The sequence below is a fragment of the Schistocerca serialis genome, chromosome 5, assembly GCF_023864345.2.
Source record: "Schistocerca serialis cubense isolate TAMUIC-IGC-003099 chromosome 5, iqSchSeri2.2, whole genome shotgun sequence".
NCBI lineage: Eukaryota > Metazoa > Arthropoda > Insecta > Orthoptera > Acrididae > Schistocerca > Schistocerca serialis.
Window position 1 is genome coordinate 380,373,057 of NC_064642.1, and position 24,954 is coordinate 380,398,010.

Genomic DNA, 24,954 nt, shown 5'->3' on the forward strand with positions numbered 1-24,954 from the left:
CACAGTGTGGTATATTTACACATTTTATTCCCGTCTAACACTGTTACTTCCCGACATTCCCGCTAGGTGGCACATGCGAATGTCTTATTCCAACCGGCAACATGGAGTCGTGTACGGTGCACAGCGATGCCAGTGTTGTTTATGGTTTCATGAATCCGAATCCGCTACTACAGTTTACAGACAATTAACTACAAGAGTCGTTCCGAAAGTTCAAATGGCTCTGAGCACTATGGGACTTAACTCCTGAGGTCATCAGTCCCCTAGAACTTAGAACTGATTAAATCTAACTAACCTAAGGACATCACACATATCCATGCCCGAGGCTGGATTCGAACCTGCGACCGTAGCGATCGCGCGGTTCCAGACTGTAGCGCCTAGAACCTCTCGGCCACCCCGGCCGGCGTTCCGAAAGTAATGCCTCCTTTTTTTGTGGTGACTTTGGATGTCTACGCCAGACGTCGGTGCAATACTAATGCTTGAATCTTCCTCTTTCATTTGCAGGAGATCTCGCTGTTCTGCGGTAGATGGCGTCACCAGAGGAGTGTTCTAAAATGGGGGCGCATATGAAACAACGATGTGTGATTGAATTCCTCACTGCTGAAAAAACCGCGCCAACTGAAATGCATCGACGCTTGCTAAAGGTGTATGGAGACGGCACAACAGACGTGAGCAATGTGGGACGATGGTTACGGAACTTTCAAGCTGGTGAAAAGTGTGTGCATGACAAGCCCACACAACCCTGCACAGCTGTTACCCCTCGGCATGAAGAGCATCTTGATCAGTTCATCGGTGCTGATAGGCGGATAACGACCAGAGAATTGTTTGCAAAGCTGAATGTCGGCTGCAATGCCTTGGAAACAATGTTGGAACATCTCGGTTATCGCAAAGACTGTGCCAGATGGCTCCCGCTGATGCTTACAGAAGACCTAAAGACTCACCGAATGGAAATTTATCTGCACCTGCTGGACCAATATGAAGCTGGAGGTGACAATTTTCTGAGTAGCATCGTCACTGGAGATGAGACTTGGTGTCACCACTACTACACTCCACGGAATGGCGACATGTGAATTCTCTGTCAAAGAATAAATTCAAGGTACAGCCATCTGCTGGGAAAGTGATGTGCACAATCTTTTGGTATAGCGAGGGTGTGGTTCTTTCGAATGTCCTGGAGCCTGGAGGAAATGTCAGTTCAACACGCTACAAGACGACACTGACTAAGCTCAAAGCCAGAATTTCCACGGTAAGGCCAGAGAAGATGACCAACTTTCACCTGCAACATGATAACGCCAGGCCCCACACCAATTTTGCTATCACGCAACGCCCTGCAAAATTCGGCTGGACTGTCTCACCACATCCATCGTACAGTCCCGATTTAGCGCCTTCAGACTTCGTCTCTTTGGGCCTCTGAAAGATGGACTAGGTGGACAATATTTTCAGGACCCGGATACTGTTATCAAAGCTGTAAGAAAGTGGTTAGCCTCAGTTGTTTCCGATTTTTAGAAGCGTGGCATGGAGGGCTCTGTTTCATCGATGGCAGAAGTGCATGACGAATGGTGGTGACTATGTGGAAAAATGACAGTCCTTAGCTGAAATATTGCTTTATTTAGCTGTGCCGTTGTGATTTATGTACCTCCTGAGTTTCCATGAATAAAAGTTTGAGGTATTACTTTCGGAACGACCGACAAGCCACCAACTCAAAGAGAAACTGTTGTTGATTTGTACAATTGTTTCACTGAAAGCGGCTGTATATCCCATAGGATGCCGGGTCAGGGTCGACCAGCAGTCTCTGACGTAGCAATGGAACAAGTGCTGCAGTGTTGCCTTCAGTACTGTAACATTACAGTGCGTTTAAAATAAGGTGCGGCTTCTGACAGTTCAGTACGGAGCGAGTGGAGGGAAGAGTAGTTGCCAGCGTGTACTGGGGGCGTCAGCAGATGACCACAGTGTATTCCTAGGCCTACCCGGCGCGGAAGCTGGCAGGCTTGCTTGACTGTGTGAATAGTAACCCGCGTAAGCCGGGCGATCTGCGAACTTTCTCAAATGATTTTATAGAAACTGTTCGGTAATAAACTCTCATTTTCGCACAGCTTATAGTTTAATTCGTCAGCTTCATGATGAACTGCCTATCATTTCGTTAATGATCATAGTTATTTTGATAGTAGGTAGAATACGGCACGAAAAATACTTATCGCTATGAATTCGTGTTTTGATGCTTGTTAGGTTACATGTTGCTATATTAAATGTAGATAATATATTGAGTCATTTTTTAAACTTGGAAAGATCTCGCTGTCTGTTTACAAATTCGAAAAAATGGGGTGTATGTAAAGCGCTCCGTCAGGAATTCGTGCATCAGTGAACAAACTAGAATGAAATATTCATAAATTACGCGTATCTCAAAATGGTACATATCGAAACAAGTTTCTGGCAAATGATGGGGAGCAAAGACGGGTGTTTTTTTTCCTTATGTTTAATATGCGAAACTTTCATATCTACCGCGATATTCAAACGACTACAGATCCTTTCAATGTAATAATTATTGAGGGCCATCGATAGCTGGAGAAACGAGAGCAATATAAGTGAAGAAGTTGAAAGTTTATTTTTGTACTGACAATGGGCTGTTCCATACTGTCGACATGACTTTCACTGAGTTGTTAGTTTAATAATACACTATTTCAGTATTCTGTCACAATTTCAGCTGCATTAGAATGTTAGTGAGATGAATATTTCTATACTCTCCTGCGTTTTGACAAAGAAGCATATTTCAACCTGGCAGCAAGAGAAGTTACGTATTCCTCTAAACTCGTCACAGCCCATCATGATTCAGTGTCTCTTCAACTACCTTCTTCGTATAGCTGACAACTCAAGACTGTTCCTGTCGTGCATCATTTGCAGGGGATTCTCTTGTCAGCCTTTCAACCTCAGTGAGCGCAAAACTGTTATTTTTTGCCACATTACATTTAAATGAGCATGATACAGAGGAAGCTCGAGTAAACTATTCCCTTTACTGTCAGCCAGATCGTCGACCTGGTAGTGTGAAGTTCTTGGCTTGTAAAGCACTAAAAGTCCCATTAACTTCGCCTTATACAAATAGTTGAAACGGCTCTAAGCACTATGGGACTTAACATCTGAGGTCATCAGTCCCCTAGACTTAGAACTACTTAAACCTAACTAACCTAAGGACATCAAACACATCCATGCCCGAGGGAGGATTCGAACCTGTGACCGTAGCAGCAGCGCGGTTCCAGACTGATGCGCCTAGAACCTATCGGCCACTCACCTTATACAAGCGAGCTAGGTACAACTTTATCTTATGGAACATTTCTTTTTACCCGGAGGAAAATATCCGCTTTCGTCCATTGCATTGTTGGATCTTTATGCATCACAACAGAGCGGTATGGGGTTCTGTCCATTACTATTGCCGAATTCCGAGGAATGTTTTGCAGCAGAACGTTGTCTTCTCAGCCGGTGGACGTGTTCTTGGACAACACTTATTGCAAATCTCATATTCATATGTACTGCGCTATTGTTATTAATGCGACACCAACACAAAACACTTGTTTATAGTACCTAACGACTACAGAACTACTTCATCGCCAGAAAATATGACTTCACAACGAGAGCTGAGGAACGTTTGATGCATCTAATTCATGACACCACGTGCCACAGGCGCCCTTTACCAACCGAACTGCTGGTGGCGTGCCAGGGAAACCCGGCTCGCCATTATGTTACCCGGTCAGCCAAACGCCAAAAGCCGCAACTAATTTTAAATGGGAATTGGAAATATGTGGTAAGTTCCTATGGGACAAAACTGCTGAGGTCGTCGGTACCTATGCTTACACACTACCTAATCTAACTTAAACTAAGTTACGCTAAGGACAACACACACACCCATGCCCGAGGGGTGGCTCGAACCTCCGACGGGGGGAGCCGTGCGAACTGTGGCAAGGCGCCTTAAACCGGGCGGCTACCCCCGCGCGGCAATTTTAATTGCACTATAGGCACATTCAGTTTTAACATGGCACGTCTCGTTGATTTACCCAGATTACGAATGTAAGACTGCCGAACTTTTGCAACTGCAGCGTTAGAGAGTGCCGCCCGGCTATGACCTGGCTATCTATGTGATACACAGTTAGTTTCGATGAAACGGCTGTACCAATTACATTTAACAACAGTTTGTTTCTCAGATGGTGTCTTGCGATATGTAGTACTGATTTGTCTCCGAACACCAGAGCGGATTTGGATCCATGAAACCATAAACAACAATGCGCCGCTCCGCACCGTTGTACGTCACCATTATGACTGTTGGAATAGCTCATTCGTGCATGACACCTAGCGAGAACGTCAGGAACTGACAGTGTTAGGCGGGAATATACTGCAGTCAGCGCTGTATCAAACATTTAAGGTATTTACTCCGATAAGACAATACTTTTGAAAAACTCATTAAATTTTATCACAATCCTGCATGACTGACGTTATGGTCTAGGAATAAAGCTTTTTCCTATTGTTGTAGCTTCCAGTACGAACACTGATTTGATGCTGCTCTCCATGCTACTCTTTCCTGTGCAAGTCTTTTCATGCAAATACATTTAGAAACAACTCTCTGACATTTCAACCTACTTCACTATAAACGAAATTATCTTCTTCTGATTGTTAAAACCATTTAAAATGTTCAACATAGAGGGTCAATTTCTTTTATACAGACGAATTTTACTGTCTCAAGTATTACATTACTGGCCACTTTCAGTCTGTGGCCATTTTCAAATGCCTGCACTATCAAGTATCAACAATGTAAACATGTAAAATATTTTTTATCATCATTATATTTCGTATATTACAGTTGCAGTTACATTAACCGCATAAGGTGTATCATAATTAATGGCGTGAACGCAGACGCGTTACTAGAAGCTAAAAGTCTCACTAAACATGGAGGCTCTAAACCGCATACCTTAAGACATATGAGATCTTTTTCGTCTTCAGTACTGTGAAACACATCTCGTCTACTGCTTTCCATGTTTTGGGAGGAATTGGCATGGACTAAAACATGGGGAAAATGTCTAGTAAACACGGGCTCTAAAGTGCATACCCTAAGGCCTGTAAGCGCCTTTTCATCGTCAATAATGCGAAACAAGTCTCTTCTACTACGAGCTCTTTGCTTTTCACATTTTGGGAGGAGGTGGCATGGACTAAAACAAGGAAAAATGTCTAGTTATAAAGGGCTCTAAAGTGCATACTTTCACTTGTTCAGTAGAAGAGATGAGTTTCACAGTAGCTAAGACGAAGAAGTGCTCATGGTTCTTAAGGCACTGCCGCCCATAGAGGGGGAGGGTGTAGGCGCGACCCTGACAAATGTTTGAGGTCAGGGCTTTTGAGGGACTGTATAAAAAAGTTATATCTCTGCATGTACTTTTGTTCTTTATTCGATTGTGATTTTTTAAGACTGGAATTTTTGCCGTCTGTTTTGGGCGATCGTACTAGCACGTACAGTCAATGTTGCTAGCGATGTTTTTGTAAATTTAAAATAACACAAAATAAATCGACGCAACAAAACGGTTTTGTAGTTTAATTTTTCTTGGGACAGTGCCTCCTAGCACTGCTTTCCACTCGTCGACAGAATTCCTAAGTTTTCGTGCGTTTGTCACAGCTGCCAATCTTCGAAAGCTGACGCCGACGTGGATGGTGCAGCAGTAGGTATAATGCAGTAGTCCACTTATTGCTTCACCGTGATTTGTGGCCTTAATTTAATTTTATATCACTGTAATTGCTACGATTATGTACCACACGTGAACATGAACTTCGTTTCAACGTTCTGTCACGAAATCTCGTTACTCCCATGCGTAATTTCCTTTACAGCAAGTGGTCATAATGCTGCAAATTTTGTCACTACTGGCAATATGGATTTATCGACTTCATTTGGCAAGAAGGATTTATCGATTTCTTTAAACGTCTTTGTTGACAAGAATGGCGTTTATTCCACTGATAATAGGCCTAAGGAAGCTTAGAGACTTCAGCAGCAAGTCTTTCCTATTTTCACAAAAATGATGTTGGCGACAATATTGATGACCGTTGTTTTCACGCTTGGCTCCGTTATTAGGGAGGTACTGCTTTGCATGCGGTGTGTTTCAGATTTAAGTGCTGTGCTTATTTCCGTGTATTCAGTGAATGATATGAGTGACGACAGTGCACAAGTTGTTGTTTTCGTGAAAATTAGGTTTCTTTGCCTGTGCATGCACAACAGGTATCTGTTAATCTATCAGGCAGTCCTCCTGAAACTGTTTTTTTTTTTTTTTTAATCTGAGATAGGTTACAACATTTGAAAAAAAATTTAATACTAATAATACTACTTTCACTGTCATGTAGAGCTTTCCTTACTAGTGTAAAACTATTTTAGTAGGTATTTTAATTAGTTATTTCCAGGATAATGGTGGGTTATTCACATAAATCTCGTGCACAGAATTCATCAGAAAAATGTGAATGAAATAAAAATTTGGTAAAGAGCTACAGAAAATAAAAAAAATCAACAGGCAGCTACTGTGTCGAGTGTAAGAATCCTTTCAAAGTCAGCAAAAACAGAAACTTGTTCTGAGCAAAAACGTAAACTAACTGCCATTTCACCGCTTGAGGAAGGAGAGGTAAGCAAACAAAAGTCTGAGTCTGATGGATATAGTGACCGTGACTGGACCCATGAGATCCTGGGCAATGGCCATATCCATTTAATAGGGACAGAAGTGGTGGAATGGGCTTTTCGGATATTAAACTCCGAGTAGCTCAAGGGTTTGTAGACAAAGTAGAAAATTTACTAAGCATCACTTTGTGTTCCAGATTCTCTAACAATAAAATTCACGTAAAAATAGACTTTGGCCATGCTTATTATTTCAGAGTGATCCCAAAAAGCCCATTAAACCTAGGTTAGCTAAGCTAGACGAAGGATTAGACTACAGGAAAACAACTTGGAAAGAACTATATTTGTTATACCGGAGCCAAGGCAGCACCTGAGGGCCGGCAACCCATATAACACCACAGAGTATGTGGTTGTCTATCCCAAGGCGTACCCAAAAGCACCATGGTAAATACCGGCTGTTTAAACACAAGATAATGGAAACAAACCTTCCGAGCACTACTTCCTGCAGGGGGATCTCGAGCCACGCCCTGCGGAAGTATCACTACGCCGAAATCTGACTGGCTGGAGACAGCTATTTAGGGGCTACAACCAGGCTCGAAGTTCAGCACACCTACAAAGCCTTAATCCGTCCCATCCTCTGTTATGCCAGTCCTGCCTGGATATCTGCCCCCCCCCCCAAATTCTATGTCCCTCCAGATCCTTGAGCGTCATGCACTCCGCCTCGCCTTCCGTATACGCCTCCCGTCCCCCACGCAGATCCTTTATGATCTCATTCCTTTCCCCCATCTGCTCCTATTCCTCGAACATATCCGCATCCTCTGCACCCCCGCCGCCTTGATCCCCCTCAGCCCCTGGTTGCTCCTCTCCTCTCCCATCCCCGCCCCCTGCCATGTCTTCACTGTTGTGTAGAGATGGAGGGTAGGGGGTACTCTCCATCTCTACACCCTTCATCTCCTTTCCCAAGGTGGCTTCCATTAACTCCCCCTCCTGGATGATGCCCTCTCTCCCTCCATTTATCCCTCGTATCAACTCTGATCCTCACTCCCCCTCTTTTCCTCTGTCCTTCTCCCAGGCTCCCTCTCCCCCCCTTCCATCCTCTTTTTTCCCCACCTCCCCTCTCTCTGCCCCCTTCTCTCCCTCGAGTCCTTTTGGATTTTCCTCCTCTGCCTCCTCTCATTCCCTCTCGCGTCTGCCCTGCCCCTCTCCCCCTTTATTAGTCCTCTCCCTCCTTGGTTCCCCCCCCCTTTTCGTTTCTTTCCTTCCTCCCTCCTTGTTCTTCCCCCTCCTCCAGGTCCCCCCCCCCCCCCCATCTGCCTTTGGCTCGGGAGTGTCATCTTTGTGCCGCCATTTTCGTGCAGTGTTACAGTGAGTGTTTTACAGTGAGTGTTCCGTGCTATGTTTTTTGGGAAGTGTTGCGAACGGCCATCATACTGTCGCTGGGTGTGCTTTTTATCTCTTGTGAACAGAAACCAGACTATCGCCATGTTTTTTAATTGTGTATGTACTATGTTACTTGTCTGATTCCTGTGTCTTTTATTAACATTGCCGACCCCTTTTGCTTTCTGTTTTAACTTTCCGCATTTTTCCGCCATTTTACACTTTACGTCACCGTTTTATCGCCTGTTTTTCTTGTTTCTTTTCTTCTTCCGTTTTTTATAAAAAAGTCTGTAGGCTGTAGAGCAGCGTACTAAGGTGCTGCCAGCCCGCCCCCTTCGGGGGGAATTTAAAATAAGAAGTGAACTTTTGTTTGCCTCAATTAGGAGACTTTTTTCGTTATTGTTACCCTTCGTTTGTATGTTAAGTCATCAACCTTGTGAAATTAAACCGAAAAAAGTTTTGTTGTGAAAAATTGCAAATTGTCAGTCACAACACTATTCTTCCTGGTCACGAGAATAATTTCTTGCATAAAATTAATTGTTTAGCATTGAGATGCTGTGCAGAAATCTTAGTAGGTAGCAGTGTGGTTTAAATGGCTCTGAGCACTATGGGACTTAACATCTGAGGTCATCAGTCCCCTAGAACTTAGAACTACTTAAACCTAACTTATACTAAGGACATCACACACATCCATGCCCGAGGTAGGATTCGAACCTGCGACCGTAGCGGTCGCGCGGTTCCAGACTGATGCGCCTAGAACCGCTTGGCCATTCCGACCGGCGTAGCAGTGTGCATTTGACGTTCCAGAAAGAGACATTTTTGCATGAGCAGCTAAAAAGAATTTTAGATGTTATTTTTTTTGCCATATGAAATTTTCCTTGTGAGGAGAGACGGATAATGGAAACTTCTTGCGGTTAATTGAGTTATTGGCTAAATATTGTCTATTTTTAGAAGAATATGTAATTTATGTTAAAAGACGTTAAGAGAAACCTGAAAAGATAGCGCACTGTTTATCTTGGAGAGCGCAGAATGAGCTTTTATCTTTGTATGGCGATCTTAGAAGATGCCTCTCCAGATATATGTAAGAGCGAAGAGAATATTCTGATTTTAAGATATTTTTAACAAAGAGGAAAATATATGGAAAATTCATGAGAAGATACTGGAATATATATTATAAATTACAGAGTACAGTAATCAGTCGTCCTTTTTTTAGATTTTATTACACAAATCCAGATTTTGGATGGTGGCTAGCCATTGTCAATGCACAATTTTCTATTCTCGATGCATGTAAGTCCCTGTTGTTCGGGAGTCAGTCACATTTCTTTGAATGCTGGAGTATTCAAAGAACTGTGACTGACGTCCGAAAAACAGGGACGTACATCCATTGAGAATAGAAAATAGTGCATTGAGACTGGCTAGCCACTGGCTGACGACTGATTGCTGCACTCTACAGTTTATAAGCCACATAACAGTCACTGAGTGCACCCACTTTCCGAATGGAAGGTAACCTGACGACTTACTGGAATATTTTGATTTACATAAAAAGACAGGTGATACATCTGCTAATGTTATCATAGGTAATGTAACGGGCATGAAATTGATATGCTCCACTGTCGTGGTCAGTGGTTTAATAATGGATCAAATATGGCTGGACGAAGAAAAGATAAGCAAGAAAAAAATTATAGAAAATTATTCCCTGCAACAGTTTCCCTCGTGCAGCTCATACTCTGGACTTAGTACTATTATATGCTATAAGAAGTAATGAAGTAGTATACACATTCTTCAGCCGTCTGAAGCAGCTGCACAAATTTTTCAGTGCAAACCCACAGGGATGGGGAGTGTTATTATTACGAACTGGCGTCTGATGTCTTCATGACCTGTTTGAAACAAGATGAAGCGCAAGAAACAAGGCAGTGAAACTTTTGGCAGAAAGATTTCCAGAAGTAATAAAAACTTTAAAACATAAAAAAATTAAAGCACTTCTTCTCGTGACGGAATAGCAGAAGTAACTGGGCTGGTCTATTATTTCTCCATGTTTGAAACACTAGCTCTCTTGAATATTTGGAGCTACAAAAGGCCATATCAGTGTGATAAGTTTGATTCTGCAGTCAAAAGATATTTCACTTGATACTTAAATGAAAAATATTAAAGCTCTTACGTTTACCATAGGTAAAGATGTCAGAGCTCTCTGGCCTTACTTCCTATGCAAGCTAAAAAGATGGCTACTGAATTTAGGATTGAGGAATTTTTTTTCAAAAAAGAGAGAAGGGAAATGGAAGGTTTTCTTGATGAATTTGATTGGGGCAGTAATGGAGTACCTGACACACTCTCAGATGAAACAGTTCCAATAAAAGACTTTTGACGTAGTCATAGACAGGATTGTTTCCCAGATGGATTCTCGGTATAAAGAAATGAGAAATATTTTGAAGCCAGTGTCAGAATAAATACAATTTTGTATGAGAGTGATACGATTAAGACTTTAATCAGAACTTATCCTGATTATGTGAGTGATAATCTCATCAGGGAAATATAAATGTTTTGTTTAGTGAATGTAACTACTTTTTCGGATTTGCCAAAGACAACAGAAAACAAAGGGCTTCCATTTCTTTTCCTAAAAGAAATTTATAAATTATAGTATCTGTGTTTTCTAAACTCTACGTTGGATTTAGGATTTTCATTATTCCACCAGAGACTGTTGCTTCAGCTTGGGGAGAATTTAGTAAACTAGCGTTAATCAAAAATCACTTATCAGCTTTAGGACAACAGAAACTTAGTCATCTAGCACCGATACCAATAGAGCAGGCAATAAAACATTAAATTGCTTTTAAAATCAGCTTCACAGATGTAGTGGGTAACTTCATCATCTGCAAGAATGGAAGATTCGGTGTTCCACGTACAGTTTTGCGAAATTGTTCAGATGACGCGAACAGTGCCAACCAGACTGTTTAAATCAAAGCAACGAATTACGCTGCAAAGGTTTCTAAGTGTAAGTTAGGTTTAGTTCTTTTGGTAGCCATTATTATTATTATTATTATTATTATTATTATCATTAGTGTGTGTACTAGTATTTGTACCTATTGAAATATCGTACATTCAATTAATAAATAAACTATTGACTGTAAATCTTGCAGGCAGCATTTATTTACAGCTGTCGTGCAAGACAACGTACCGAAGAATCAATGTTTGTGATAATTAACTCCTATGGGACAGGAAGACTTGGGAGGCTTCACAAAAGTTTTCTAGGGGCCCATGAAATCTATGCACGGTTCTCATTGAGATAGACGCTTTAGAGCCTCGTTACCTGACATTTTTTCTTGCTTTGGTCCACAGTATCACCTCTCAAAATTCAGAAAGCAGAGGCTTACAGTAGAAAATTTATTTGTTGGTATCTAAGATGAAGAAGAGCACATAACTCTTATGATATTTGTTTTAAGGCCTATGTTTACTGAGACTTTTTTGCTTTTAGTATCACACACTTTTAACTGTGTGCGTTTACGCCATTGATTGTGTTACATTCTGTAGTTGCATCGGTGAAATTTCTTGCATAGAAAATATGTCGTGCTGCATGGGAACAAGTACTCTCCCCCTCCTCTCCCTCCTCCCCCCCTCATACACACACACACATATACATACAAGGCTAAAATCTTCATACTTCATCTAAGCAATTTTAAGACACGCTGAATAGTTATTTTACTAACGATAATGACAAGACACCTGTAGCGCGCAATGCTGATGCTGTGAGCAGACGACTTCAATTCTCTGTACTGGTATTCACTGACCTATACTAAAATGTCGCAGTATAAAAGCTTTGTTTGAGCGTTGCCTGTTCCCGCGTTTTTTATAGCTACAATGTTCATGCCAGTCAAACTGATAGGACACATCGTGTTGTTGTTTAATACCTTTACCTAAAATGGTTTTAGCACTCTGAAATTGCGTCGAGACTGTGGATCCACACAGAACTTAACGGAATTCTATCTTTTTCAGAGACGCTGTTCTTGGTATAGCGTTTCTGCATTTTATGTTACCTTTACTTGGGCCATTTTCAATTATTATGCTTCTCAAATAGAAAGGATCATTAACTACAACTTTTAGTCGTTGCCCGCTACTTCGAATGTGTCGGGTCCCAATTTCGATCCCAGCCAGTGCCTACATTCTGAATGAAAATCAACAGCTACGTTGGCCAAAGACTTCCAGTTTAAGGAGTCGCTCTCACTCTGCGAACTGCTTTGTCAAGGAGAGGGCGAACGAGCAGGCTTAAACTCAAGACACCTTCTTATTTGGGCATAAAATCGCAAACTTCCGCGGAAGAGAGAAATCGGTTTAATGTTCATAACGTGTGAATCGTAAGTCCTAAACACTATAATTACTCCGAAACAAGTAATTGGATTTTAAAGAGTGTTGCGCCGCTAAATCTGTCTCTTTTAGAGCCACGATACTACAGGCAAAAATTATCATATTTCCATTTGAAAAAGCGAAGTTTATATATGTAAATAAAACAGCTGTGAAAAGATATCATGCTTAATTTAGTGAGGACGTTTCTACAGTTCATTCGGGTGAAAACAGACATCTTAAATGGTTCTACATATATTAAAGGTGAACTGCCTAACTGAGTCACCCTGTATTTATAAAAAACTGGCTGTGTCTACATAAATGCTGAAAAAGTTTCGTTTCCCCTTCTCGAATAGCTGCTTTGAAATGTCTGTGTTCATGATTTGTTTCAAAACATTTTGATTGCGTATGTTTTCTGTCCATCTAGTCTTCCTCATCGTTTTAAACGGCATATTTTCATCTAAGCGCATTCTGTCATCAACAGTGTCCAGTCTCCTCATCCAAACTGAAACACACGCCAAATGACCGCCCTGTATTTTTCTTCCTCTTCTGTACTAAAGAAGTTGTTCACCTTCACTAACAGGTGCCTTCTTTCACTGACTGCAAGTTTTGTTTCAACAGTTGGTTTTCCGTTTTTCTTGCAGCACCTGCAGTCCGAAAGAGGAAAAAAAGATAAATCTTTTCTGGCTTATTTCTTTTAATTTTGAGTTTAGGTGTCCTCCTCTTATTTTATTTGCTTGATGTTCATTATTTTAATATGAATTTTAAGTATGAAATTACAGAACTGATGTAACTTCAGACAGTACACTCGGCGCTTACTTTTACCATCAGCTGCTCTAAACCAGAAAGCCCAACTTGTCTATAGCTCGCAACGAATTAGCTGCTTCACAGTCTGTAGCATTATAGCGTTCTACTTAATACGATTGCCTGTTTGACATCAGCAAGGAAAATACTGCGACGAGGTAATAAAATCTCTTTTCAAATACTGCTCACTGTTTGAATTTAAGCGGAAACGGACGTATGAAAGATTTTGTCTAATAATTTAAGGAACGTTATAAATTGACTCTACTGCTCCTTACGTCTGAGGGTTGAATATCGCCGACTAGATATGCGGCCATCAGCAAATTTCCTGATCTCATGGCTGAAGATACAGCAATGCCGGACTACGCTTCCTTGAGGAACGATTTACGCTGCTCTCTAGAGGGAATCTTATTACTGTTAAACGCTGCTAGAGAGACGCTCAATATGGCACGCTAATGTAATTCTAGGGGCGATACAGCTGTGCCATCTCTTGGTTCGTTTAAATGCAAATTGTATTCCTAAGAGAATATGGATCGAGCATTTGAGGCAAGATTGGAAAGCAGCCAAGAATTAATGTGGAGAACGACTTAAGGCGCCTAAAAGCCACTCGAGAACAGTTGTAACGATCGTATTTACTTAGGACTGAGTCTCGTATCACGTATTTTAAACAAAGTAGCAGCCTCTTGGTCTGTCTGCTTCTTCCCCAAAGCACCTCAGACTCTGCTCCATATTTGAAGCTTGCGATAAATATGTGACTTCCGACTAATGCTACCCTCTTCTGAACCCCGTAAGTAGCTTCCTCCCACCTGAAAATTGTATCGAAACCTGTAACATTTAACATGCAACATGTAACATTTTAGCATATACATTGTGATCGTTTTAGTATGTAATGAGCCGGCCGCGGTGGTCTAGCGGTTCTAGACGCTCAGTCCGGAACCGCGGGACTGCTACGGTCGCATGTTCGAATCCTACCTCGGGCATGGATGTGTGTGATGTCCTTAGGTTAGTTAGGTTTAAGTAGTTCTAATTCTAGGGGACTGATGACCTCAGATGTTAAGTCCCATAGTGCTTAGAGCCATTTGAACCATTTGAGAATGGGAAAGTGGGAGAGGATGGGTATGAGAGACTTACCGCTTTGGTGTAATGGGCTTGACCGAGTACAGTTTGGGGAGGTTGTGGAAGTGAGAGGTGAGTTGCGTATTAAAAAGAGCGTGAATATATTCGCATGCCACAGTTTTTGGGATGCTTTCTAAAGGAGCTTGTGGAAGGTAGAATGAGGTACCTGGTATCTCACTTTTCAGGCAGAGTCTTTTAAACACAGGCATATTCGCCTTTTTTGTGGTCCAATAGGAGTGTTTTTCCGCAGATTTAATGTAAGCTTCCCATCTCAAGCGCGCGATTCCCAACCACTGCGGGTGACGAATCGTATTTAGTTGCCTCTTTGTGATATTTGGAGTCAAACTTCACTATGCTGTTTTTTACATTTGAATTGTTTTAGTATAGGAAAAGTAGAGAAAATTTCATAACGATATATAGTTCATTTTAGGTTACGTATTATGAATATGTCAAAAAAATCATTTTTGTTTCTGTGCCCACTATTCCCCGGAACTGGGTAATACCCTGTACAATTTTGCTTGTATACCCGTAAGTATTTGTATTCTTTCTCTGTTCCCCTACTTTTGTCTCTCTCCTGCTCCTAACAGCCAGCGTCAGGTTAACTACCCTTAGCTGCCTTAGCAGATGACGCACCAACCTGTCACTTTTGCTGATAAGCCTCTTCCATAGACTTCGCTCCTCGACTATTCTTCTTACAAGGGAACCTCCCCATCGCACCCCTCTCAGATTTAGTTATAAGTTGGCACAGTGGATAGGCCTTGAAAAACTGAAGACAGATCAATCGAGAAAACAGGAAGAAGTTGTGTGGAACTATGAAAAAATAAGCAAAATATACAAACTGAGTAGTCATGTGTAAGACAGGCAACATTAAGGACTCTGTGAGCCCAGCAGTGCCGTGGTCTGGTGGTTAGCGTGAGCAGCTGCGGAACGAGAGGTCCTTGGTTCAAGTCTTCCCTCGAATGAAAAAGTTTACTTTCTTTATTTTTGCGAAGTTATGATCTGTCCGTTCGTTCATTGACGTCTCTGTTTACTGTAATAAGTTTAGTGTCTGTGTTTTGCGACCGCACCGCAAAACCGTGCGATTAGTAGACGAAAGAACGTGTCTCTCCAATAGGAACCGAAAACATTTGATCGCAAGGTCATAGGTCAACCGATTCCTCCACATGAAAACACGTCTGATATATTCTATACGACACTGGTGACGGCATGTGCGTCACATGACAGGAATATTTTGTCGACCCACCTAACATTTACACTTGGCGAATCGGTAAAAAGATTCTTCTACCTTGCCCAATACTACGGCGCAGTTACCTCGCATCGGACGGACGGACGGACGGACGGATAATAATTGTCTGAAAATAAAAAATTAAACTTTTCACTCGAGGGAAGACTTGAACCAAGGACCTCTCTTTTCAAAGCTGCTCGCGCTAACCACGAGACCACGGCGCTCTTGGGATCATATTATCCTTCATGTTGCCTATCTTGCGCATGGACTACTCAGTTTGTATATTCTGCTTATTTTTTTCATAGTTCCACACACCTTCTTCCTGTTTTCTCGATTGATCTGTGTTCAGTTTTTCAAGGCCTATCCACTGTGCCAACTTTTAACTAAATCTGAGGGGGGTGCGATGGGGAGGTTCCCTTGTTAGTACTTGTCCTCTGCGTGCGTTTTGGACATGTCCGAAGGAACAGATACTGCCCGAACTCTTACGGGAATCGGCGGTAAAGCCGTGAGTAATGAGTATGGTAGGTAGGGGCCCTATGAATATAGTGCGGGACAATAAGTTGCGAATGTGGGTCTTACGGGAGGCATGCCATAAATAATTCCCTGCAGTCGCACTATCCTCTGCGTCCTTGGTGGCTCAGATGGATAGAGCGTCTGCCATGTAAGCAGGCGATCCCGGGTTCGAGTCCCGGTCGCGGTACACATTTTCAACTGTCCCCGTTGACTTATATCAACGCCTGTGTGGAGCTAAGGGTATTCATTTCATTGTAATTTCATTCCATATATATAATACGGGATTAACCCATCGCTACACGGAGAACTTGCAGGTTCTTGTTGGATGAATGGCATGTCGCGCCGTTTTGTTGAAACTAAGTAGTTTTCGTAACGAACGACGAGGGCTTGCATGTAAACTGCTAAGCACACGTTCGATGTTCTCGGGAGTTCGGACGTCTTTCTGACGACCTGTTTACTTTCGATTCAATGTATTGGCAGAGCAGGAATTGTATATCGCAGCTGAATTTCAAAATGCTTACGAAAGTCACGTTGCACGTGCGCGTCAGATTCGCCGTAGCGAAAATAGCACTCCACCGCGAACACACGATGGTGCTTCGACCAGTATGACATGATTACTGACCCGTATATGGAATGAAACTTGATATTCCGCACTGTCCCTTGTTTTTAGCGCGCGTTATTCCAATTTGAAATTGTCAAAGCATTGTGAAATATACTATATTTTTTAAAGTGAGTGCACGTTTCATAGTAGAGAGAAATCGTGTCACATAATGATTGTATGTGAACGAGAAGCGTGAGTTTGGGAGTCGGGGGAGGAGAAGGTGGAGATTCTGCACGGGAAAGTGCAACAGATAGGGCTTCCCTACGTACGGAGGAGGAGAGGTCGAGATTCATTATGAGAAAGTGCGACTGACAGAGATTCCGAGTGTGTAGGTGAAGGAAATGTGGAGATACTGCGTGGGAAAAAGTAACTTACAGGGACTCCCCAAGTGTTGATAGGGAAGATTTTTCATAGAAAAGTACAACTAGTTAGGATTACCTAAGTGTTACTCTCCGCTGTCTGTCAAGCTTGGAGCAAGTACAGTGTTTCTAAAACCACAAAGTTTCATGCATTTTGCGATTAACGTTTTTGGTTTAGAGAGAGAAGTTCATTTTACTTATGAATTACTTAGTTTTGTGTTGTTACGAAAAATGGCTCTGAGCACTATGGGACTTAACATCTATGGTCATCAGTCCCCTAGAACTTAGAACTACTTAAACCTAACTAAACTAAGGACATCACACAACACCCAGCCATCACGAGGCAGAGAAAATCCCTGACCCCGCCGGGAATCGAACCCGGGAACCCGGGCGTGGGAAGCGAGAACGCTACCGCACGACCACGAGATGCGGGCTGTGTTGTTACGCCTTGTTGTTTGAGCGTATTAAGAAAGTGGCAGTAGCTCTGTATACATTGGTTTGTGTGAAAAATGTTACTTAAGTTTTCGATTCCTTTCAGCATTATTTGTGTGCCGTTTGATTTTCTGTTCATATCGAAAAGTGGCCCTGTATATTAAAGTCTAATCAGATAGTGATAATGCATATTGCCTTTTCATATTAAATGATTGACTGATTTCGTTACTTCATTTTTAATATTTTTTACAATGTTCTCACCAGCCCGGTAGTCTACGAGAATGTGGTGCCCTAACAGCTTCCTTCATGACAAACGCCATACCTCCCAGAGATCAGCGTACACAACGTATTGATTTTTAGTTTTAAAACTGAATGCCATTAGTTTTCTTCCTTTCCTATGTTGCTTTATTATACTTTCTATTTATACGTTTCATTAAATACGAAAGTAATCCCAAAAGTAAGGTCTCCTATTTTTTTATAAGTACATAGATCCGTTTATTTCTACAATGGCTTACATCAGTTTACAGTTTGAACATTCAGCTATTTTTTGACATAATCACCATTTCTGTCGATGCATTTTTGTAGACGCTGTGGCAGTTTTTGTATACCCATGTCATACCAGCTCGCTGCCATGCTGTTCAGAAAGTTATGAACCTCTTCATTCACCTCGTCGTCGGAGCTGAATCGCTGGGACCACAATTAACGCTGACATGTACTGTGAGACTATGAAAAAACTCAAACGGGCAATTCAGAACCAGAGAAGAGGAAAGTTGAGCAAAGGCGTACACATTCTCCATGACAACGCTCGCCCACACATCGCTCGGCAAACCGTTGCTCTCCTGCAACAGTTTCAGTGGAACATAATCACCCACCCACTCTATAGTCCTGACTTGGTGACCAGTGACTATCACCTGTTCCCTAGGTTAAAAGAACATTTGGCCGGAAAGCGATTCAGCTCCGACGACGAGGTGAAAGAAGAGGTTCATAACTTTCTGAGCAGCATGGCGGCGAGCTGGTATGACATGGGCATACAAAAACTGCCACACCATCTACAAAAATGCATCGTCAGAAATGGTGATTATGTCGAAAAATAGCTAAATGTTTAAGCTGTAAACTGATGTAAACCATTGCAGAAATAAACAGATCTATGTACTTATAAAAAAATAGGAGACCTTACTTTTGGGATTACCCTCGTAAGTAATAAGGAACGATTAGTGAAGTATTTTATATGGATGTAGCCCTGTGTGGTGCTGAAACATGGACGCTGAAAGGAAGAGAACAGAACTGATTATAGCCTTTCGAGATGTGAAGCTAGAGAAGAACGGAAGGTGCGAAATGTAAAGTCAGGGATGGTGTCGTATTACAAAAGGTGAACACAGAAAGACAAATACTGGAATCAATTAAGAGGAGAAAAAGGAAAATGGATAGGAGACTGGGTGAGGGCAGGTTATGTAGTTAAGCATGCTCTGAAAGGAAGGGCAAAGAGGACGACTAGAGGAAGAAAAAGATACTAGTTTGCTGAATGAATATTTACTGTGGAGCGAAGTATGCGATGCTTTCAAAATTTCCGGCAGATTAAAACCGTATGCCGGCAGACAGCATTAATCTGCCAGGAAGTTTCAAGATATCAGTTAATTGATGAGCTCAAGGTAAATGCATCATATGCATATGGGAACATGGAGGACTGGCAGAAGTAAAATTTAACGATTATGGCCGTGACTCATGTGCAGGGTACACCATCACCACCACCATCATCAATATACACTACTGGCCATTAAAATTGCTACACCAAGAAGAAATGCAGATGATAAACGGGTATTCGTTGGACAAGTATATTATACTATAACTGACATGTGATTACATTTTCACGCAATTTGGGTGCATAGCTCCTGAGAAATCAGTACCCAGAACAACCACCTCTGGCTGTAATAACGGCCTTGATACACCTGGGCATTGAGTCAAACAGAGCTTGGATGGCGTGTACATGTACAGTTGCCCATGCAGCTTCAACATGATACCACAGTTCATCAAGAGTAGTGACTGACGAGCCAGTTGCTCGGCCGCCATTGACCAGACGTCTTCAATTGGTGAGACATCTGGAAATGTGCTGGCCAGGGCAGCAGTCGAACATTTTCTCTATCCAGAAAGGCCGTGCAGGACCTGCAACATGCGGTCGTGCATTATCCTGCTGAAATGTAGGGTTTCACAGGGATCGAATGAAGGGTAGAGCCACGGGTCGTAACACATCTGAAATGTAACGTGCACTGGTAAAGTGCCGTCAATGAGAACAAGAGGTGACCGAGACGTGTAACCAATGGCACCCCATACCATCACGCCGGGTAATACGCCAGTATGGCGATGACGAATACACGGTTCCAATGTGCGTTCACTGCGATGTCGCCAAACCCGGATGCGACCATCATGATGCTGTAAACAGAACCTGGATTCATCCGAAAAAATTACGTATTGCCATTCGTGCACCCAGGTTCGTCGTTGAGTACACCATCGCAAGTGCTCCTGTCTCTGATACAGTGTCAAGGGTAACTGCAGCCATGGTCTCCGAGCTGATAGTTCATGCTGCTGCAAACGTCGTCGAACTGTTCGTGCAGATGGTTGTTGTCTTGCAAACGTCCCCATCTGTCGACTCAGGGATCGAGACGTGGCTGCACGATCCGTTACAGCCATGCGGATAAGATGCCTGTCATCTCGACTGCTAGTGATACGAGGCCGTTGGGATCCAGCACGGCGTTCCGTATTACACTCCAGAATCCACCGATCCCATATTCTGCTAACAGTCATTGGATCTCGACCAACGCGAGCAGCAATGTCGCGATACGATAAACCGCAATCGCGATAGGCTACAATTCGACCTTTATCAAAATCGGAAACGTGATGGTACCCATTTCTCCTCCTTACACGAGGCATCACAACAACGTTTCAGCAGGCAACGCCGGTCAACTACTCTTTGTGTATGAGAAAGCGGTTGGAAACTTTCCCCACGTCAGGACGTTGAAGGTGTCGCCACCGGCGCCAACCTTGTGTGAATGCTCTGAAAAGCTAATCATTTGCATATCACAGCATCTTCTTCCTGTCGGTTGAATTTCGCGTCATCTTCGTGGTGTAGCAATTTTAATGGCCAGTAGGGTATCAATATCATCATGATGCGACTGTGAATCGCTCCCCCAACCGATCTGATATCTCGTTACCAGTACCCTAGGGTGTAATTATCGTAAGATTTGTTATCCCTTTTCCACATTACAGTGGGGTATTGATAAGGTGGGTTGTCGGTGACGCACCAGGTTGCTGTTGCTGTTGCTGCTGCTGCTGCTGCAGCTGCTGCTGGTGCTGCATCTCGTCCTCGGGCACGACGGCGGTGTCGTCGTCGAGCGTGTAGTCCACGGAGCTGAAAGAGATCTGCTGCGCCAGCTCGAAGGCGGCGCCCGCGGCGCTGGCCGTCTGCTCGACGTCTAGGTAGTTCTGCGGCACGAAGCCCTCCTCGCCGCGGTAGTTGCGCGCCCGCAGCCAGCCGTCGCCGTCGCCCTCGCCCACCACCTCCAGCTGCTCGTTCTCCACGATGCTCAGCTCGTCCGCGTTCTGCGCCTGCGCACGACAACGTCCGACGCAGCGTTCAGAGTCAGCCAACTACTGTGCCACCTTCCAAAGCTGCGGCAAAACACGAAACAGTTATTTGCATGTCAGAAAAGTATTGTCGCTACATTAGCGGTAGAGGCACGTACGCATAGGCTCCAACAAGAGGGTTGCCCCCTCCTGGAATCTTAGGTACTGACAGAATATAGTCCCCCACCGTAACCATATAGGGTCGCTACGTTACCGGTAGAGGCACGTACGCATAGGCTCCAACAAGAGGGTTGCCCCCTCCTGGAATCTTAGGTACTGACAGAATATAGTCCCCCACCGTAACCATACAGGGTGATACAAAAAGGTACGGCCAAACGTTCAGGAAACATTCCTCACACACAAAGAAAGAAAATATGTTCTGTGGACATGTGTCCGAAACGCTTACTTTCCATGTTAGAGCTCATTTTATTACTTCTCTTCAAATCACATTAATCATGGAATGGAAACACACAGCAACAGAACGTACCAGCGTGACTTCAAACACTTTGTTACAGGAAATGTTCAAAATGTCCTCCGTTAGCGAGGATACATGCATCCACCCTCCGTCGCATGGAATCCCTGATGCGCTGATGCAGCCCTGGAGAATGGCGTATTGTATCACAGCCGTCCACAATACGAGCACGAAGAGTCTCTACATTTGGTACCGGGGTTGCGTAGACAAGAGCTTTCAAATGTCCCCATAAATGGAAGTCAAGAGGGTTGAGGTCAGGAGAGCGTGGAGGTCACGGAATTGGTCCGCCTCTACCAATCCATCGGTCACCGAATCTGTTGTTGAGAAGCGTACGAACACTTCGACGAAATGTACAGGAGCTCCATCGTGCATGAACCACATGTTGTGTCGTACTTGTAAAGGCGCATGTTCTAGCAGCACAGGTAGAGTATCCCGTATGAAATCATGGCGGTGAATCGAGGAAGTACAGTACATACTGACGAAACTAAAATGAGCTCTAACATGGACATTAAGCGTTTCCGGACACATGTCCACATAACATCTTTTCTTTATTTGTGTGTGAGAAATGTTTCCTGAAAGTTTGGCCGTACCTTTTTGTAACACCCTGTATAGCCTCCGACCGAGTGATGTGGGAAATTTCAGGATAGTATGGCATTCCTCAACATTTAATAAGGTCAATGCAGAGTTTGTATACTGACTACAGCACCAAGATACGCGTTGATTCATCCAGTAGTACTGCAGCGAAACGAATCACACAAGGTCGTCCTTTGTCGCTCAGACTGCCGAAAAAATACACTATGTGATCAAAAGTGTCCGACACCTGGCTGAAAATGACTTACAAGTTCGTGCCCCCCCCCCCCTCCACCTTCGGTAATGCTGGAATTCAGTATGATGCTGGCCCACTATTAGCCTTGATGACAGCTTCCACTCTCGCAAGCATACGTTCAATCAGTCGTTGGAAGGTTTCTTGGGGAATTCCAGCCAATTCTTCACGGAGTACTGCACTGAAGAGAGGTATCGATGTCGGTCGGTGAGGCCTGGCATGAAATTGGCGTTCTAATACCTCCCAAAGTTGTTCTATAGCATTCAGGTCAGGACTCTGTGCTAGCAAGACCATTACAGGAATGCTATTGTCGTGTAACCACTCCGCCACAGGCCGTGCATTATGAACAGGTACTCGATCGTGTTGAAAGATACAGTCGCAATTCCCGAATTGCTCTTCAGCAGTGGGAAGCAAGGAGGTGCTTAAAACATGTATGCCTGGGCTGTGATACTGCTACTCAAAACAACAAGTGGTGCAAGCCCCCTCCATAATAAAGCACGACCACACTATAATACCACCGCCTCCGGATTTTACTGTTAGCGCTACACACTGTGGGAGATGACCTTCACCGGGCATTCGCCATACCCTCACCCTGCCGTCGGATCGCCTCATTGTGTACCGTGATTCGTCACTGCACACAACTTTTTTCCACTGTTCAATCGTCCAGTGTTTACGCTCCTTACACCAAGCAAGGCGTCGTTTGGCATTTACCGGCGTGATGTGTGGCTTATGAGCAACCGCTCGACCATGAAATCCAAGTTTTCTCACCTACCGCCTAACTTTCATAGTATTTACAGTGGATCCTGATGCAGTTTGGAATTCCTGTGTGATGGTCTAGATAGATGTCTGCCCATTACACATTACGACCCTCTTCAACTGTCGGCGGTCTCTGTCAGTCAACAGACGACGTCGCCCTGTACACTTTTGTGCTGTATATGTCCCTTCATGTTTCTACATTACTATCACATTGGAAACAATGGACCTAGGGATGTTTAGGAGTGTGGAAATCTCGCTTACAGACGTATGACACTAGTGACATATTTTTGGGTGTGTCCGAATACTTTCGATCACACAGTGAAGCTTTTGTGGATTGTGAGAAATACGTTCTAGTGGTGAGCTCTGAGTTGTGGGAAATTTCAGGAGAGTGTGGATTCCTCAACATTCAATAAGGTCCACGCAGAGTCTGTATGCTGATTATAGTACCAAGATACGCGTTGGCTGAATCAGTAATTTGGAACGAAACGAATCAGACAAGTACTGACACAAGGTTGTCTTTTATCACATAAACAATCATACACTGCCGGAAAAAAATAGTAGAGAAAGTGCTACAAATATGGTATACCATTTCGTTTTTCGTTCATAACTTTTTCAGTTTTTCACATTAAGCAAACATATTACCTTTAGCACATACTTTAGGATATATTTTAATGCTTCCTCTATTTTCGAATACATACTACGTTAGGAACTTTTCTAAATTAGGTTTAACACAATGTTTGACATTTTTGACACTTCAGATTGTAGGGTACAAATATGGAATAGTCTATTCGCTTCAAGCTTGTTAAAGTTGAAACAAATAATGGAAAACCTAATAATTCATTGTCAAAAAAACCCACGAAAAACATAATAACACAATAGAAAAACACACGAAATATATCATTTTCAGTTATTAAATTTATTACTCCAAGTCAGTGGTTCTCAAAGTGTGCGCCAGGGCGCACTGGAACGCCCTAAAACATTTACGGGTGCGCTCTGCAATATTTTAGCAAAACATGTGGCCAAATATAAAGGATCATATAGCTACTCAATTTTATCCATTTCACGACAGGTATAGTACGGAAAGAGTCCTTAAGTTTTATCTGATAGTTCAGGTTGGTTAAGGAAACAAGGTGGGTTATTCCCCTTGTAGTGTCGACAGTATTCGGAACGTTTCATGCCGACTGTCTGTTCTCTTCCATTGCTGCTAATCTTAGCTATCTAACAGCAGCGGCTGTTTGGGAACTGGGCAAAGGCATTTCAAAATAATGACTGATGATAAAACAATCGCTGACCCATTGAGGGCATTCATTACACCATCAAGAAGTGTAAGGAATTCTAGGAAAAGTGTAGCTCCCAATGGGCGAGAAAAATAATTATTCGGATGGCAGAATGATGCGATCTGGAGAAAAAGAATAGTCAGATAATTGTCACATTGATACAGTCATAACAATATGCAGTGGTGGGAGCGATTAATTCATTTAATAATGAATGTGACCGTATTTACAAATGTAACACTGCATCCGTGGTAAAGTTTGGCGTGGACAACTCAGTAACTTATTTCATATCTTACAAAAAGTTTGCAGTTCAAGACTGCAACCGTGGACTGCAGGTTTCTTACAACATAATGCTTCATGGTCATTCATAATTAATAGATGCCTCAAATACTGTTTTCTTAACTCCTTGCACTAGAACTGCATTACAACAGCCTTGCCTCAATTTCACAATTTTTGATAGAAATAATGCGCTTTTAGCGAACCCCTTTTCCTTGTGTCGCTCTCAAAGTTAGTAAATAAACACTGAGTTAATCCAAACTGTTGTCAAGCGTTAATGGTTTCTCGTCAGATCCAAACGTTCAGAATCAGGAGAAAACGGCGAAAAAATATTTGACAACTGACGGATTTTTTCGACGGAAA

General features: G+C 42.9%; 1 protein-coding gene across 1 annotated transcript in view; it reads right to left on the reverse strand.

Moving 5' to 3' along the window:
* The window catches only part of LOC126481954 (protein nervous wreck), a 724,156-nt gene that overhangs the window by 44,598 nt on the left and 654,604 nt on the right, over positions 1-24,954 (reverse strand). The window contains exon 16 of the mRNA XM_050105913.1: positions 20,669-20,972. Within this exon, the coding sequence (XP_049961870.1) occupies positions 20,669-20,972 (304 nt within the window). The remainder of the gene's footprint in view (positions 1-20,668; positions 20,973-24,954) is intronic.